At 35.8% G+C, this 19,062-nt stretch overlaps 1 protein-coding gene across 6 annotated transcripts in view; it reads left to right on the top strand.

Moving 5' to 3' along the window:
* sdk1a (sidekick cell adhesion molecule 1a) overlaps positions 1-19,062 on the top strand; it is a 534,279-nt gene that overhangs the window by 500,012 nt on the left and 15,205 nt on the right. For all 6 annotated transcript variants that reach the window (XR_012401153.1, XR_012401152.1, XM_073944925.1 and 3 more), the window contains 5 exons: positions 9,090-9,205; positions 12,362-12,548; positions 14,492-14,629; positions 18,021-18,182; positions 18,373-18,498. Coding sequence is in view for 4 of the 6 variants with exons in the window: in XM_073944925.1 (XP_073801026.1) it covers positions 9,090-9,205; positions 12,362-12,548; positions 14,492-14,629; positions 18,021-18,182; positions 18,373-18,498 (729 nt within the window). In the remaining 2 variants the exon portion in view is untranslated. The remainder of the gene's footprint in view (positions 1-9,089; positions 9,206-12,361; positions 12,549-14,491; positions 14,630-18,020; positions 18,183-18,372; positions 18,499-19,062) is intronic.

Below are 19,062 nucleotides of genomic sequence, written 5' to 3'. Positions count from 1 at the left end.
GGATGCTCTTCCTTTCTTTTTAGGTAAATAAAGTTATTTATTTCAGTTCAAACTGAAACCCTGACACTTAACAGCATTTTTGCTAATTAATCTGCCAACACCCAAAGCATGGATGCTTCTGCAAAGTGGTAACCCTGGGCCGGAGTGGGACTCCTTTTCAGCCCTGGAGTTTCAAGGCTCAGGCCGGCCCACCTCAGTTCATGACTGACTATATTAAAATAACGTCATTAACAATTCAGTTTCTAATGACAGTCATGTCTTTTTCAAGAAAACTGCTTTAGAACTTCAAATGTTCAACAGCCCCAACAGTATTTTGTCTTAACAATAAAAATGAAATAATAATAATAATAATAATAATAAATATTCAGGTGAGATTAGAACATGGTTCAGCGTGTCATAATGCAACATGCTGACCACTGGACCACAATGGCACTATTGTGGTAGGAATAATTTAATCTTTTTCTCCCTTTTTAGATTTCTGATCAAGTTATGTCAGGTTTATTAATGGAGTGAATCATCTGATTTTCATGTAATATTCAGTAATATTTATTATTTGAATTCTTATTTTCACTAAGGTGCTACTGTTTGGGGTGTAATGATAGTTACATCATCAATACCGTGCAGGCTGCGAGAAAATAAATAAAAATGAATAAAAAGAGTGAGGCTATGGTCAAATGAATGAATAAATGAAAAAAGTGGCAATTATTTAGCGTAAAAGTGCTAGGAGCGTTTGTCTCAACCACAGCCTGAAATAATCTATATTCATGTGGGGAATCTCATATGATCAATGAAAAGGGCCTTAAGTGGATGAAAACAATCCTTGCCCCTGCAGCAAATAGATGCATTATGTCCACATTTCAACCATATGCTTAAAAGTATCGAACGCAGACAAATTGCTACAAGTGTGAACTGTCGTTTGTGCTGTTTAATTCCACTCCAGCCGCGCGAACAGCCTGACACCTCACAGACAGGATGTTGTCAAGCCTCTCTCGATTTTGCATTCCGCCTAATAATTGCCAAGATTATTTATGGAATTGTAATGCAGCACTGCTGTAAGTAGCACCCCAGTATTAATACAAGCCGAGTTTTGGCAGGACAAGGTGTGCCTGCACGTGTGTTTTTTACAGCTTTCACCTCTTCGCAGCATTTTTGGCCTCTTCTCATAAGGGGTTTAATGAAGCAGTAAATATGAATGTGTCATAAAGAGCTCCAGCAGCTGGCAGGGTTATCAGCATCAGGTTATTAACAGCATCATTAGAAGGGGCCAGGCGTTTCCATTACTCCCAGCAGCAGGAGGGGGGACAGCCAAACAAACAAATGTATTTCACTCTGATTAACGTCAGCTTGGCTACAACTGAAGACACTGGGAGAGAAGCAAGATGGCAGGGGTGAAGGGTGCTTTCACCTTAAAAAGTTTCTGTTGGCGCTGATAGCCTTGTAGGCAGTATGCTGATATATAGTGCGCTTTGGGTGTCCTGAGTTTGAGTCCCAGCTTGCAGACCTTTCCTGATCCAATCCCCCCTCTCACTTCTACTTTGCGTCCTGTATATAAAAAAGTCTAAAGTTAAAGAGTTAAAGTCTAAACTATTAGCCCTCCTGTGAATGTTTTTTTTTTTTTTTTTGGATGTGATGTGATGTTTTTTTTTGAAGGATGTTTAATAGAGCAAGACAATTTTCACAGTATTTCCTACAATAGTTTTTCTTCTGGAGAAAGTCTTATTTGTTTTATTTCAGCTAGAATAAAAGCAGTTTTAATTTTTCAATATTATTAGCCTTCTTAAGCAGTAATGTTTTGTCTACAGAACAAACCATCTTTATAAATTGATTTGCCTTATTATCCTGAAGCCTAGTTCAAACTGCATGACTTTAAACATCGGCAGATTGGTGTGTCATTCACTCTGCATGACTTAATTTTGTGTCTTTAAATCGCTGTGGTATTCACACTACGAGACACTGGGTAAATGATCCACAAGAGGGGGGTCACACACTACATGACATTACATTACAAAACAGAAAAGAACTGAGTTGTTCTCATTTTAATTACTATAGTGGCCAAAATGACTGCATGCATTTCTGCTATCTTTGGCCATGACTTTATGCGTGCCTTTTTTGCCTAGCAAACATAAACATCCTGCTAACATAAACATAAACACTTTCTGATAGCAAAACCATAAATTTACCTCAGATATGTCTTTCAAACCAGCATATTCTGTGCCAAAAAATAGCTCCTATTTATGAAAGGGAGGCCCATGATCTTTGCGGGTGTTCTAGTAGCTTAACTAGTTATAGGCTGCGTTTCAAAAAAGATCATATTTTTGTAAACAGAGTGAAACGAGTGCATTGATGCCAATTCTGGCCAATCACAGACATTTCTGTTGAGCACCTGGGGTCGAGTAGCCGACTGGTCTGGAATATTTAGCATGCTGGATAGATATTGGATTTTCGTCAGCGAGCTTCTTTGATGCATTGTTCAGTAGTTCACACATAAAGACTGCCAAGCACTGAGCACCACCAGATTTTTCCCTCATCACAGCCTGATCTGTCGACGAGCTTAATAACATCCAAATTGGGCTCAAATTTGGCTTAAAATACTGTAGTGTGAACTAGGCTCAACTCGCCTAGTTAACCTAATTAATTATGTGATTTTAAGCTAAATAGAAGTGTCTTGAAATATATCTTGTAAAAAATTTTTTTTTACTGTCATCATAGCAAATATAAAGGAATTCAGTCATTAGAATTGAGTTATTAAAACTATTATGTTTAGAAATGTAATGAAGAAATCTTCTTTCTGTTAAACAGAAAAATATAAACAGGGGGCTAATAATTCATCAAGGCTAATAATTCTGACCTCAACTTTATACTGTCTTATAAAAAAGGCAAAAACACTTTTCGTTTTTTAAATAATAAAAAAAAAAATCTTCTGCCACCACAACAGTCATGCTCAGTGTTGCCAAGTCTGCTGAAATAACTTGCCTGCGGCTTGCTTCTTGTCTGTTTGGAATTATTTAAAAACAATTATTAATATTAATATTGTTTTGGTTAAATTTAATTCACATTATAAATTATTTAAATAATAAGATTACATTTTAGGGTTGTGTCCTTCCAGTGGTGAAAGGACTACTGAAAAGTCATACTCAACTAAAAGTACCATTTAGAATTTGTTTTAGATATGACACAAACTAAAGTAAATGTGGGCCTTTTAAAATTAGTGAGTTTTACGCAGTGAATACAATAATCCAACCTGAAGTATTAGCCCCCCTGTTTATTTTTTCCCCAATTTTTGTTTAACGGAAAGAATATTTGTTTCAAAACATTTCTAAACCTGATAATTTTAATAACTCATTTCTAATAACTAATTTATTTTATCTTTGCCATGATGACAGTAAATAATATTTGACTATATTCATCAAGACATTTCTATACAGCTTAAAGTGACATTTAAAGGCTTAACTAGGTTAATTGGGTTAACTTGGCAGGTTAGGGTAATTAGACAAGTTATTGTGTAACAATGGTTTGTTCTGTAGACTATTAAGAAAAAAATATAGAGCTTGAAGGAGCTAATAATTTTGACATTTAAAATGTTTTTAAGAAATTAAAACTGCTTTATTCTTGCCAAAATAAAAACAAATAGAAGAAAACAATTTAATCAGACATACTGTGAAAATGTTTTTGCTCTGTTAAACATAATTTGGGAAATATTTATAAAAGAAAAACAAATTCAAAGGGGGGCCAATAATTCTGACTTCCCAACTATATACTATGTATGTAGCTTACAAAAACAAATGGTGCTTGCATCAAGGTTATTTTCTTTATTGGTGTATCTAAGTTAAAATTTTTCTTCAAAAAGTTTTATTTTTAACTGCAAACATTAAATATGCAAGAAAAATATAACCAATAAGTAGGCCTATATCATTCAGGACAACCATTATATAGAGATGTTCATGCAGGCTAAGATTTAAAAGATATATAAAAAAAGAGTTTGCAAAGCATTGTACATTAACATATTTGTACATTACTCAAATTACTTTTTAAAAATTCGATATTTATTAAACATTTTAGATTTAAAACTATTTACAGTTCAGCCAGAGATTGTGAGCCCTGTGTCTTGAGGTCAGTTTTTCTGGTGAATTTTTAAAATATTTTATCACAGGAAATCACAGGACTGATTATTCCACCGAGCTAATCACAGAGGACAACAAAAAAATAGTTAATGAAAAATTACTGAAAAATAGTGCAGTAAAAAGATCAATACACTATTTAAAATTTACACATTTTTCGAAGTACTCAGTAGAGTAGTTGTAATGCGTTACTTTACACCACTCAGTCAAATTGGTCAAGGATGGTCATATTTATTGGTATGTGGCATCTAAAAGATCACTGATCTAAAAAATCACTGGTTTGAAGGGAAAGTTCACCCAAAAATGAAAATACAATGTTGTTATAGGATGCCGTCCCTTTGCTTGATCTCAAAAGTAAAGGGTGTTCAAAAATGCCTTATTTTGTGTTCAGCAGAAGAAAGAAACTTAAAGGAAAGTTTGTAACAAATAAAGGGTGAGTAAATGGTGACAGAAATGTCATGTTTGGGTGAACTATGCCTTTAAAATAGCCCTTTCTGTCTCATTGTGAAGAACATTTTAAAATAAACTAAAGAACCTTTTTCCACTTTAAAAAAGCTTGTGGAATGAAAAGTTTCTGTGAATGTTAAAGGTCCCCCACAAAACCCTCGATGTTGATTAAAAAGCTATCTTTTTTGCAAGTGCAGCTGCCAGTGTAGACAGCAGGACAGCTCAGTGAGATGTGTGTACTTTATTGTAACAGCTCATTGAGTAGAGTCTGTTGCGTCGGCCCCTCTTGAACCCCACTGTCCACAGCTGTAATTCATTCCCGCTTATAAATGATTCAGCCCCGCTTTAGTACGCGTAAACTCAACTTTCAAGCCCCTAAAATAGACGAGCTGTCATGCTCCTGGAGTTAGCTCTGCTTTCAGGTTTGGTCTTATTAAATTCGCTCTCTTTTTTTGATGATTGCTGTCTGGTGCAGCTGCATCTGGCGCTGTGATTTATGACGGAGAGGTTTATGTACAGTATTTCTCGACCCTTTAATGAATGACATTTAACGGAGACACAACAGAGGGCAGCCGTCACATTGGAGTCAGTGTTCATCTCTTATCACTCTTCCATTGGCACTAGTTCTCATTCAGAAATTAATGCTATAGCTGCTTTTCCACTGACTCAAAGCTACAGTGTGTAACTTTTGACACCGAAATAGTTATTACTTTTTATTTTTTTATTTTATTTTTTTTTTTTGCAGAACTGCTTCTGTCTTTTTATGGAAATGATGAGTCACACAAGTAGAAGCAGAGATCAACTTGAGGAATATAAAATAGTCCCCATTTTAACACTTATTATTATAGGCTCACTGTAGTTATTCAGGACAAGAACTTGCGTAGTTTGAAAGATGGGTTCATGATGTACTCGCTCATTAAATACACTGAGCTAATTTTGAACAAATATTACATACTGCAGCTTTATTCGCCAAATGATGATGATGGCTCATTTTTATGTCTATTTTATCGTCTTTATGCAGTCAAGACAATGAGGATAAAATCAATTATAGTTAGTATATTAGGGCTCTGTTATAACGATTCAGGCTCAAAGTCTAAAGCACATGGCGCAAAAGCATTAAGGGGGAGTTTAAACCAACTTTTGCTAATTTAAGGATGGAAAAATGTGCTTTGCACTGTGGTGCATAATCTAAAAGGGTTGTGCTTATTCTCTTAATGAGTTATGAGTGTGTTTTGAGCGTAACCTGCATTAAACCAATCAGTCTCATCTTTCATTCTCTTTAAGAGTCAGTTGCATCGCATCATGGTGCATTTGCTATTTACATGGCAGAATTTGTTAGTGGAAAAACTGAAAGGTTCACTAGCGAGAAAACAGTTAAACAAAGCATCTGCAGCGCCAGGATAAAGAATGAGCCTGCTCCATTCAGCCACTTTACTTTCTCTTTAGTTTTACCATACTCTGCTCTTTTACTTTCGTGCTTAAGGTGTTGTACACTCCACTAAAGACATCCGTTATCCCAGATTTTCAATTTCGTTTGTTAAGCAGAAAGATGTGTTTCAAACCTATTTCTAAATTCAGTTCTAATTTTCAGCAAATAAATAAATGAACAATAACAACGAAGTGTGGTCAAAAACTGAGTTAAGTCCAAACACATCTATTCTTATGCCCTTTTATGGTGATGTATACATCTCCAAAAGCTGACAGGTGGACAAATCTAAACTTGTTTTTATTAAAACAAATTTAAATATGCATATAACAAATAATATTTCTACTAATAATAACATTATACAAATGCAAACTTTCATGAACAAACTGAACCCACCCCCCCAACATGAAGAAGGCATTAAGACCATGTTTTTTATATTTATGCTGAAATTTATTTTTGTAAAATTTTAATCCTTTTATTCTTTTTCATTTGTAAAATATTTGTGTATTGCTGTACATCCTGTGTGTATTAAGCAATTTTTAAGCGTTTACTAACGCACTCTGCACTGGACTTCAAACCTGCTTTCAGCTGGTCAATTGCACAGTCTATTTCAGTTTCTCAAAATAGCAACGCACCAACAATGCGCCTTCACACACCTCTTTTATAGACCGGCATGCCCATGTCTCAACAAAGTAGCGCAAATGGATTTGCCATTTAAACAACATGGTGCAAAGCGTGAAATTACGGTTGCGCTGGTCTGAAAATAGCAACAAATCACGTTAAACAAGTCTTGAGCTTTATTGCACTAAGTGTATGATATGGCCCTATATGTAAAATTGCTATTTAGCAGATAAGATTTTCCTCCATCCCTTTGTTGCAAAAGCATATTGTTGTTAATATTTTGCATGTTGTAATATTTATATGGGTTTTGTTGTTTTATTTTCCAGGGGTTATGGTGTAAACTCAAATACTGTAGCAGGAGGTGAATGTTTATTTTGACAAATCAGTTTTAGCAAATGTCTTGTTTTTTGTCCTGTTCATTGGTCAGTACTTACCATTTAAAGTCTTGTTTTATCCATGCTATGACTTTGTAATGATATAATTAATACCTGAAACATGGTGACACGGTTGCTCAATGGATAACACTGTCGCCTCATAGCAAAAAGGTCGCTGGTTTGAGTCCCGGTCAGTTGGCATTTCTGTGTAAAGTTTGCCTGTTCTCCTCATGTTCACATAGGTTTCCTCCGGGTTCTCCGGTTTCCTCCACAGTCCAAAGACATGCGGTATAGGTGAATTGAACAATCTAAATTAGCCGTAGTGTATGAGTGTAAATTAGTGTGTTTGGATGTTTCCAAGTGATGGATTGGGATGGAAGGGCATCCGCTGTGTAAAACAAATGCTAAATAAGTTGATGGTTCATTTTGCTGTGTTTCAATTGTACCCTCACAATTCTGATGCTTGGTACTGAAAAATTCATCCTTGTCTCTCAAGCTGTTTCTCCTCTTAATCCCCTCCATATTGTTCTAAAATACAGAATGCTGTGTGGAATTTAAACAGGTCTGATACATTTCGTGGTCTGTGATGGCTTGCATATATGATGCTATCATGTTATCATGTCTCTGGACCAGATCAGATTGGATGTGCTGTGTTGGTTCACGTGACACTAATGTGAAACTAGACTTCATTCAACCCAATGGAAAGCATATATACACTGTTTGAATTGTTCATCACCTGCACTACCTGACAAAAGTCTTATCGCCTATCCAAGTTTTAGGAACAACAAATAATAACTTGACTTTTAGTTGATCATTTGGTATCAGAGGTGGCTTATATGAAAGGCAAAGGCCTTTAGATTATGCTTATTTTACCAAAATAAAATATGATCATGCCTTGATTTTTTATTATTTAATAAGGACTGTAAGGTCTGACTTTGCATAGACAAAAGTCTTGTCACTTAACAGAAATGATGTACAGTCATAAAGTCATCTGGAATGGCAAAGAAAGCGTTTTCGCAGGACACCCAAAGCTATCCTGCTAAAGAATTTGCCTTCACCTCTGGTTTGTATGAAATGTCTTGATACCTCAGGCTGTTGATGTTGCCATCCACTCTGCAGATCTCTCACATGCGCCTATACTGAATGTAACCCCAAACCATGATTTTTCCTTCACCAAACTTGACTGATTCTGTGAGAATCTTGGGTCCATACGGGTTCCAGTAGGTCATTGCAATATTTGTGATGAATGGTGTACAGTTCAACAGATGATTCATCGAAAAAATCTACCACTTTTCCAAATAATCAACTAGATGTCAAGTTATTATTTGTTGCTCTTACAACTGGGATTGACGACAAAACTTTTGTCAGGTAGCATATGCAGTTCACTATGTGCCTTTTACTGTGTAGAAAATAGTAATTGTGTGAGTTTAGTATCTATATATTATTCAAGGAGAGAAGAAGTAATTTACAATTTTAAAGTCTGCGTGAACCGGAAGTTTTCAGTATGTTTATGTTGGGAGCAGGGCTTTCTTTTTGCGAAAACGGTAAGGGGCGTGGAATATAATTCGCTGAAGCTTACAAACTGATGTTAACAGAGAAGAACCACTACCAATGTTGAAGGAAGCGGTCAGATTTTGAGATTTGTTTTTTACTTTTTTGTTTTTAGTGAATTAACTTGCACATGCAAATTGTTCACCTACAGAATAACAATGTGCATTGGCAAGATAAACAATGTAAATTTGATTTCACATAGACTTTAATTGTAATTGTTTGGGGACTACTAATATTTGGGGGCTAAAATATCAATTCTAACTTCTAAAAGTAAACTCAAGTTTTGATTGCATGGGGATTTTAGGACCTGGTTTGGTTACCTCTGACTTTGATTGTATGAACGTTGCTCAGAGAGCTTTCTTTTGTGTTCTTCAAAAGTCAGAAAGTCATGGAGTTTTAGAATGACTTGAAACGTGGAACACTTCAGACTGCAGCTGTAAGAGTGCTTTTTTTTTTTTGGTGTCTGCAGGGTGCATTTGATGTCTTTTGTAGCGAAATCACCGGAGGGATTTTGTGTGATGTATTTACAGTATCTCCTCTGCTCTTTCTCAGCACCCTCTGTGGCCCCGCAGAACATCCAGATCAACACTTTGTCATCCACTCAGCTGGAGGTGCAGTGGGAGCCTCCACCCGCTGAGACCCAAAATGGCATCATTCAGGGATATAAGGTGACACCCCTGAACCACCCACCTCGTCCTGTCTCCCTCATACTCCTATTATCTGTCCTCTTTTTCTCCTCCCCTTTACCTTTACTGTCATTTCAAGCTCTCTCCGGGGTGAAAGAATAACCACAGTCTGGTGCCTTCTGCTTCCTTTTCTTTCTTTCCCATAGATTTATTGTATTAGATTATGGTGTTAGATGGTATATTTTATAGAACTGCCCATTGGGGGACATGAATTAATGATTACGGGTGAGGGTTAAGTGAGTGTCTGCTGAAATATATATGGAATTGATATATAAAAATGTCCTGGCAGTAATATGGTAGATTCATGTGAGTCCAGAGACCTCTGTTGTTTTCTGTGAATTTTCCATGCTAAAACCCCTTTGCAAATTACATCTGCTTCAAAAGAGTTTATATGGCCACATTTAAATAAATGTGTATCACATGAGGAAGATGGTTGTGTATTGAATGTTGCACATCCATTCATTTAGTCAGTAAGCCTATATACAGTTGAAGTCAGAATTATTAGCCCCCCTTGATTTTTTTTCTTTTTTAAATATTTCCCAAATTATGTTTAAAAAGAGCAAGGAAATTTTCACAGTATGTCTGATAATATTTTTTCTTCTGGAGAAAGTCTTATTTGTTTAATTTTGGCTAGAATAAAAGCAGTTTTTAATATTTTAAAAGACATTTTAAGGTCAAAATTATTAGCCCCTTTAAGCTATTTTTTTTCAATAGTCTACAGAACAAACCATCGCTATACAATAACTTGCCTAATTACCCTAACCTGCCTAGTTAACCTAATTAACCTAGTCAAAATGTCACTTTAAGCTGTATAAAAGTGTCTTGAAAAATATCTAGTCAAATATTATTTACTGTCATCATGGCAAAGATAAAATAAAACAGATATTAGAAATGAATTATTAAAACTATTATGTTTAGAAATGTGTTGAAAAAAAATCTTCTCTCCATTAAAGAGAAATTGGGCAAAAAAAAAAAAAACAGGGGGGCTAATAATTCAGGGGGGCTAATAATTCTGACTTCAACTATACATACATATATATTCTATTAAGCATTATAAACGATTTCATTAATTTTTTTTTTTCTGTATTTTTGTAATATCAGTGTCTGTCCCTACTTTGTGGTAAGCTTTGTTGCATTTGCTTTAAAAAGGTGTAACGATATTTAAAGCACTGATAAAAAAAAGTTTGTGATGCTCCAAGTGATGTCACTTTCGCTGGTGGGAAACTCTAGAAAGCATTGAGGAATGTTATTATTTTTCTCTCAACAAGTGGCAAATGTTCAGGATACAACAAATGCAGATTAATTATTTGTCAACTACTGTTATTATGATATTTTATTTAACCTCTCGTTCAGTCAAACAATATTATTATGAAAATACATCAAACTCTATTTGAGACATGCTATGTGGTGTCTGGTTTGAGGTTAGCATCTTCAAGTAAAGCACAAACTGGCAGAAAATGTCAACTCTGATATTGTCAAGTCTGTTAGCATTATAAAAGGTTTAACAATAAGCACAGCCAAAAAGAGTCTGCTGACATTTTTTGATGATTTTGTACAAAATCGGATTTATGTGAAATGATTTTGAGGGTATAGTCCATAAAAACTTAACAAATTAAATAAAATAATAATAACCTTTTAACTTTTATTTAGGTTTTTTAATGCAAATCACTTTAGAAAAATTGTTTAGAAAACAAAGCAAATCTCTCATCTAATATATCCACTAAGAATAGAAAATATTACTTCACAAACTGTATTGTACATAAATCATAAATACATTTGCTTATTGTTCACTAATAATACTGAAATCAAAACTAAATAAATCTATATTTACTCACATTTAAATAGGTAAATAAATCAATGGAATTTTAGGCTCAAAAGCCTGCAGATTCCGTGTTGACCTAACAATAACAGTGCGTTCACACGGGGCTTCAACATCAACGCTTGACCAAGCTTGTCTGCAGTCGGGGCTGACATGATCATCAAAGCAGTGTCATCCAATGAATTTAGTCCCCGATCGGCTACTGTCTGTGCTGAGGTATTTGCATAAAGTGATCTGATTGGCTGACACTTCTGTTGGCGCATAAAAAGTTGTGCAATTCCCAACTTCTGCAATGAGCAATGCCACTGAAGCGGTGCAAACAGATCCACAATGCAGTTTGGCAACGCCTGAAGTCACCCATTCAAAGTGAATAAGAAGCATTGATGATGACGCTTCATTGTAAATGGGGTGTTAGTTAAAAAGTTCACTGGGTGAAGTTTTATTATTTATCTCTCATTAATTAATTTGGTCACACTTTCATTTAAGGTGACAGTTACATATGTTCCATATACTTACTATAGTAATAACAATGTATTATGCATAATTAAAGCTAACCCGCATTCTAACCTCAACCATATAGTAAATATACAGTTGAAGTCAGAATTATTAGCCCCCCTGAATTATTAGCATCCCTGTTGATTATTAGCCTCCCTGTTTATTTTTTTTTTCGGCAATTTCTATTTAATAAAGAGATTTCTTCAGCAAATTTCTAAACATAATAGTTTAAACATAATCTATAATATTTGAATTCCTTTATCTCTGCCATAATGACAGTACACAATATTTTACTAGATATTTTTCAAGACACTTCTATACAGCTTAAAGTAACATTATAAACTAGGTTATTTAGGTTAACTAGGCAGGTTAGGGTAATTAGGCCAGTTATTGTATAACGATGGTTTGTTCTGTTGACTATCGAAGGAAATATAGCTTAAAAGGGCTAATATTTTTTACCTTAAATGGTTTTAAAAAATTAAAAACTTGTATTCTTGCCAAAATAAAACAAATAAGAGTTTCTCCAGAAGACAAAATATTATCAGACATACTGTGAAAATTTCCTTGCTCTGTTAAAAGTCATTTACAAAATATTTTAAAAAGAAAAAACAATTCATAGGGGGGCTAATAATTCTGACTTCAACTGTATGTAATCAGCAGTAAAATACACTGTAACAATGTCACCATAAAATAAAATAAAAGTGTAACCAATAATTAATTTAATTTATAATAATCAATCATTTCTACTGTATATCCAGTCAGGGCTGAAAGGGTTTTGCTGTAGCAGACAAAGCTCTCATTTACATGTCTCTGTTTGGCTGTAGATCCTATACTGGGAGATGGACAGTCAGAATGAGACAGAGAGAGTGAAGATCCTCTTCCGACCGGAAACCAACATGAGGCTGAAGAACTTGACCAGCTACACATACTACATGGTCAAACTGTTGGCCTTCAATGCCGCAGGAGATGGGCCGTTCAGCGAGCCCAGGAGGGGACGCACTCTTCAGGCAGGTGAGCAGATGCACAAATCATCCAAACGGCCATTAAACTCCCATTTATAGGTAATGACAGAGCCCCCCCTCTGAACTGAGAGCAAACTGTTACACCTTTACCAGCTAACAGATAAATCTGACCATAGACAGAACGCCAAGGGCAGCACGTCCACTTCTATATTGTGTTCTTCCCCATGCATGAAAACCAGGTCGACACCTGATCATATTTTGGAGCGTGTGGCGTTATATCGCCATTGCATCATTCACATTAGCAATTCATGTGTTCTGCATTAAATCTTTCAGTCTGTAAATGTTGTCGGACTGAATTACACACAAGCGGGGGAATGATTTAACCCCAGGCTTCAGGGAGGGGCTCGTTGCCCACATTTGAGAATTATTCAAATGGTCTGGATGTGACCTCATTTGTTCAAACAGAGGAAACTCTGCAGCTCTACCTCTCTTTAGCATTTCCTTAAGCAAGAAGCTATGTTTGGGTAAAAGGACTGATTTGCATAGCTGGTGTTGTAAAGTCACTGAGAGAGTGAAGCTGTGTGTGTGCTATTTATTATTCAGAAGTCTGAGTAGAAAAAAAACACATTTATATTAGTCAGTAGCTATGTTGCTTTAAATGTAATTGTTAACATGCATTTAATAATACTACAAATTACAATTATTTATTAAACTCAAGTACATTAAAATATTTGTTAGAGCTTTATCGAAAATGCATGTACAGTGTTCAACACTGGTTCCTTGTGAAAATGAACTCCCATATACATTTCTGGAGAGTGCAAAGTATGTAAAACAAAAATAAAAGGCGAAAAAATGAAATAAACAAGTAAATAACAGGATGAGAACATGGTAACATCTGAAAACTGAATCAGAAATCTAAAAATCAGACGAGGCCTTTTCTTTTTCTGGAATTCTTTTGAAAACACTGTCGGTTTGGTTAAGGCAGTGCTTAATTTGTAAATTGCGATGGTTGGTGTCGCGGAAGAAAGTGAAGAGTGGTGGTGCGTGTGAGGAGGGGTATCGGTAAAATGAAGTGCAGGATCAGATTTCAGAGGTGCCAGATCTGGGTCCGGGTTGTTCTGGCACAAATTAAGTCCTGGGTTTAGGAAAGTGGGTGAGTGGGGTTATCGCTCGGTTTGTCAGTCAGTTAACAGCGGCCTCTGGTGGATTTTCACGAGAAGAGCAGGTGTGAATGGCACTCACAAAAAAAAACTAATTAGATCTGAAAAAGCATACACATCGGCCTCTGGTGCATTTGTGAAAACAGAAACTGTAAAAAAAACGTACCTCTTGGGAAATATTTCACGATCTCAAGAAATGTATTCAGGGCAAGATCTAAAAACGAGATCTTGTTTGTAATAGTGCCTATAATTGTGTATGAGTTACTAGACCACTACCCATTTTTTCACCACAGTGAAAATTTGTAAGACATTGTAAAATTGTGTTTTCACTGACAGAAAGTTTTGATTTTGCTAACAGAAACTTAAAATTCTGAAATACATGTGGTCAATTTGACCATTATAGCCATTCAAGATGGAAATACTCAAAAATCTTTAGTGTTGTGTAATTGTAACAAAATAACAAATGTTAATAACAATGTTAGAACACATATTCACGTTTAGGATAATCAAGGTAAATTATTTAAATGGTCAAAATGATTGCCTTGGTAGTTCAAATGCAAAATGCTTTATTTTTAAAAATCTTGCTAGTTTCTTTATTATTTCTGGCTCTTGTCTGGACTGTATTGCATTTGGGAATACATTTGATTTAAAATTAAAGTGAATTTGTGGTCAAGATCTTCATGTGGTTCCATTATGCACAAGAACATTGATTAATCAAGGTGGAATCAGAGTAACACAAACACAGTCTCGAGCAGTTGATTGCTTCAATTGTATTTCATGTCATTTATGAGTGTGTATTTGTTGCATTGATTGAACTGTGCGGTTCTCTCAGCACCCAGCGCCCCCAGCTTCATCAGTTTCTCTGAGGTGACCAGCAGCACTCTGAACGTGTCCTGGGGTTTCCCTCTGTCTCCCAACGGTGTGGTGGAAGGGTACAGGGTGGTGTATGAACCCACTGCCCCTATTCAAGGTCAGTCATAGCTGAATACGGTACTCCTAGGCCAAAACCTGCATTCATTTTCTCTACAGGAAATTGATTTTTAACAAAGAGCTATAAACCATTACAGAAAGGCCTACTGTGTGCTCTGAGGTTGTTTTTCTATGGTATAAACTTCTGTTAAATTCATCACCCTGCATTATATAAAGTTCTTTAAATAATCCTATTTAACAGCAGAATGTATTCTGAAAAACTAAATGTTTTTTTTTTTACCAGTGACTGTAGTTATTAGAACAGAAAAATAAAAGCTGCGGCTTTCCTTTCGTGTTCATATGCTCTAAAAAAGGGGTCATCACACTCGGTCCTGGAGGGCCAATGTCCTCCAGATTTTATTTCCCATCCTAATCAAACACCCCTGAACAAGCTAATCAAGGTCAAATTAAACATGGTTGATCCCTTGTGACATTTTGAAATCTCATTCAAAAAGGCACTGTGTGTCAGCGCAAATAACCTAGGGCCCTATCATACACCCGGTGCAGTGTGGCGCATAGCGGCGCAATAGTCTTTTGGTAGTTTCAGCTTGGCGCAAGAGTCGTTTTGAGGCGTTGCGCTTTACTGTTTAAATAGCAAATGCATTAGCGCTCATTTGTGCGCCCATAGGCGTTCTGGTCTAAAAGGAAGGCGTTCTGGGGCGGACCGCTGGCGCGTCGCTATTTTGAGAATCTATAATAGATTTTTCATTAGACCAAAACTAAGCCGGTCTAAACTCCGGCGCAGAGTTGCGCCTCGCTTACACACTGCTTAATACGCACAAGAGAGCAATAGACAAATATCTTTACATATGAAAAAATGTAGATATTAAGGATATATATATATATATATATATATATATATATATAGGATATAATAAGAATAGATATAGAATATAAATATAAAGGATTAAAATATTACAAAACATATTATTTTCTAGCCTACATAAATATGAAAAATCACTGCTTTTCGAGCACGTTTTGCTATTATTATTCATTTATTCGTTTGCTGGAAATTAGAACTGAATTTAGAAATAGTTTTGAAAAGAATATTTGCGCTTAACAAACAAAAGTATTTATTTATAGACTAATTGATGTCTGTGCGTAAAGGTTTCCCTATCCAAAAGTGAAAGTGAAAGTGATCCATTATCTCTCATTCTTACGCAGTAGATGCTCTGTTTAACAGTTTTCTGTTAAAAAACTGTTAACTGTTTGCTTGTGAAATGCTCATTTTTTCCACTTAGACTTACTTTGTGTCCTGTAAATAGCGTATGCGCTCTTGGCGCGACGCAGCTGGGTCTTAAAGGTAATGGGAGATGAGACTCTAATTGGTTTATTCTCAAAACACACCTATAACTCATTAAGAAAAGAAACTCAACCCATTTAGACCATGCGCCGTGGCGCAAGGCAGATTTCCCGTCCTTAAATTAGCAAAAACGCGTCCTGACACGCACTGAAAACGTTTGCGCCCTGCGTTTTGCGCTCTGCGCATGGACCGTCAAAGTAGAGCCCCTAGTGTTTAAGTGTGCCGACATAGAGCATCATGGTGCTCACGGTGACCTGAGTTCAAATCCCAGCTCGAGGTCCTATGCCGATCCTTTCCCTTTCTATGCTCCTAATGCTTTCCTGTCTGTTCTCCACTATCTTATTCCATTCATTCATTCATTTATTCATTTATTCATTCACTTTCTTTTCAGCGTGGTCCCTTTAATAATCTGAGGTCACTACAGCGGAATGAACCGCCAACTTATTCAGCATATGTTTTATGCAGCAGATGCCCTTTAAGCTGCAACCTATCATTGGGAAACACCCATACACACTCAATCACACAAAATTTTAAGTGACAATTTATGGACAATTTAGTTACCAAATCCCCTATAGCGCATGCTTTTTCGACTTGTTGGGAAAACCGGAGCACACCCAGACAGCGCTACTCACGGCTCCACTGCACCGCCCGTTATCCTATCCCAATTAAAATAATAATGATAATAATAAAAGGCACTATGTAATTGCTTATGTTCTAAAGTGCTTATTGTATATATTTAAGTTTACAATAATGCACATACAAGATGTTAAAACTATAAATGTTGCATAAGGACCTCATTAAGTGAAATAAAGGGGGAAAAAAGTATTTTGGTATTTGTATTGCTCAGTTTACAAAGTAAAGTACATTAAATTGATATCACTGATTGACTGTACAGTAAGTAAATTATGCAATATTAGAGTGAAACATCAGAAAAGGTCTTTAAATATACATAAAGGAGTTCTGAAGTAGACAAAAGAGATTTAAATGCCAGGTGGGAATGCATTATCTGTTTGATATACACCCAAATACATCTTAATGATACAAGCCACAACCATATGAGCATCTCTATGTGAAATACCTCCATGAGATAATCTCCATGTGAAAGCAAATCCCACACGAGCTGGTAGGACAGCAAAAATCAGACCGTGTATGCCTGCCTTCAGAATTGCAAATAAATAAAACAAATTTCACCCAATGAGCTTGTTAGCTCCGCCCACTTCTAAAGGACCGCAAATAACATAAGGTCAGCCTCCCAATGCTGTCAAAATGCATTAAGAAATACCAAATCATTTTGCTATACATTTAAATGTATCATGTCTAAAGGTAAAACCATCATTTATTTATTCATTTTCCTTCAGCTAAATCCCTTTATTTAACTGTTGTCACCACAGCAGAATGAACCCCCAACTCATCCAGCATATGTTTTACACCGCGGATGCCCTTCCAGCTACAACCCAGTCCAGGAAATAGATAAAATCAACAACATTAAGTTTATATTTTTTGGTTTTAATTTGTTTGTGTCATATACAGTGCTTTGTGGAATTGTAGTTCTTTCTGTCATTAGAAGTACAGTTGTTTTGACACTACACATATCTTATTGTCTTACTTTTTTTTTCTTAGCTTCAAATTATGGTTTTATTCATGGGTTACCATGCTTTAACAAATTTTAAAAAACATTTTAAACAAAGATTTGATGTGAAAAATACTTCCAGAACCAGCCCTTCCTCAAAAACAAAACCCCTAGTCATTGCAGTACTCTACAGTAGTGCATTTTTCCACTGTATTAGAATTTGTTTTCATAAAGTTATTGCTCTAACAGTGGCTTTTGTTTTTAACATCGCCAGTAGTGATTTGATTCTATTTTGATGTTTAATGATGAGTTGTTTATATAAACTCGACTGTTTCCATAGCCTCGGAGCACAAACTGTCTGGTTTAAATAATGTCAGTGTTTATAGTTTACAACACATAAATAGAGTAATTGATTTTGAGACAAACTCACTGCGGGAAGGCAGACTCTGTAGGATTGCAATGTTTGTTGTTGTTGTGTGTGGTATTGTGTAATCATATGTGTGTTTGTGTATCTATCAGGTGTGACTAAAGTGGTAACGGTGGATATTCGTGGCAGCTGGCAGCGTTGGCTGAAGGTGCGTGACCTGACCAAAGGCATGACCTATTGCTTCCGCGTGCAGGCCAAGACTATTGCCTACGGGCCTGAGGCAGAGGCCAATATCACAGCGGGTCCTGTCAAAGGTGAGCTACACAACCACAACCAAACAAGCACACCAACAGACAGATCAGCAGAAAGTCTGAGGGTCGCTGAGCACTGCTTCCATTACCTGCTCCTCGGCAGGAGGTGTCTGAAATCCAGGCTGTGAAAAAAAAAACACCTGTGTGGATCAATATCTGGCAGGCTTCACTGCATGCTCTCCTCTGTGTGCAGGATCTCCCGGATCACCTGTAGAAATGTCAATCACAAAGACAGGATCTATGCTCAACATCCAGTGGACAGCAGGGGAAACAGGAGCAGGACATGTGACAGGTTATGTGATTGAAGCACGTCCCTCAGGTACACATTGTGTGTATTTTTATTTTAATGCAAAAAAAAAAAAAAGTGATTATATATAAGTGCTGTCAAGTTAAAAAATTAAGTAGCTTGCATGGTAACTTTATAGGGCACCCATGATGAAAATCATAATTTTATAGCTGTTTAGACAGAACTGTGTGTAGGTATATTGTATCCACCAGGGGCATTGTTAGACATAAAGCTCTACTGGGGCACAGCTACCCCTCAAAAAAATAAAAAATAAACATATTTTATATAATAAATAATTTATTTAATAAAACCAAAATTACATATAATTATAAATAAATAACAGTATTATTGTTACTATACAATTATTATTCTAAATAAATAACAGATATTAATCCTAAATATAACTGAAAAGCAATCCGACACAACTGGAGTGATGCTAAGATAATAAAAAAAATATTTTGCTTGAATATTAATTTAATTTGAATTAAATTTTACAGACAATTCCATAAAATACAAAAAAAAAGATGTTTTATAGAATTGTCTGTTGTGTGTTGTCTTAGACCCGAATCATGGCCAAGAATTAGATTTATTAAGTCT

This window comes from Danio rerio, chromosome 3 (genome assembly GCF_049306965.1).
Source record: "Danio rerio strain Tuebingen ecotype United States chromosome 3, GRCz12tu, whole genome shotgun sequence".
Classification (NCBI taxonomy): Eukaryota; Metazoa; Chordata; class Actinopteri; order Cypriniformes; family Danionidae; genus Danio; species Danio rerio.
The sequence above is the reverse complement of the archived record's forward strand: the minus strand, read 5'-3'. Positions and strand labels throughout refer to the sequence as shown.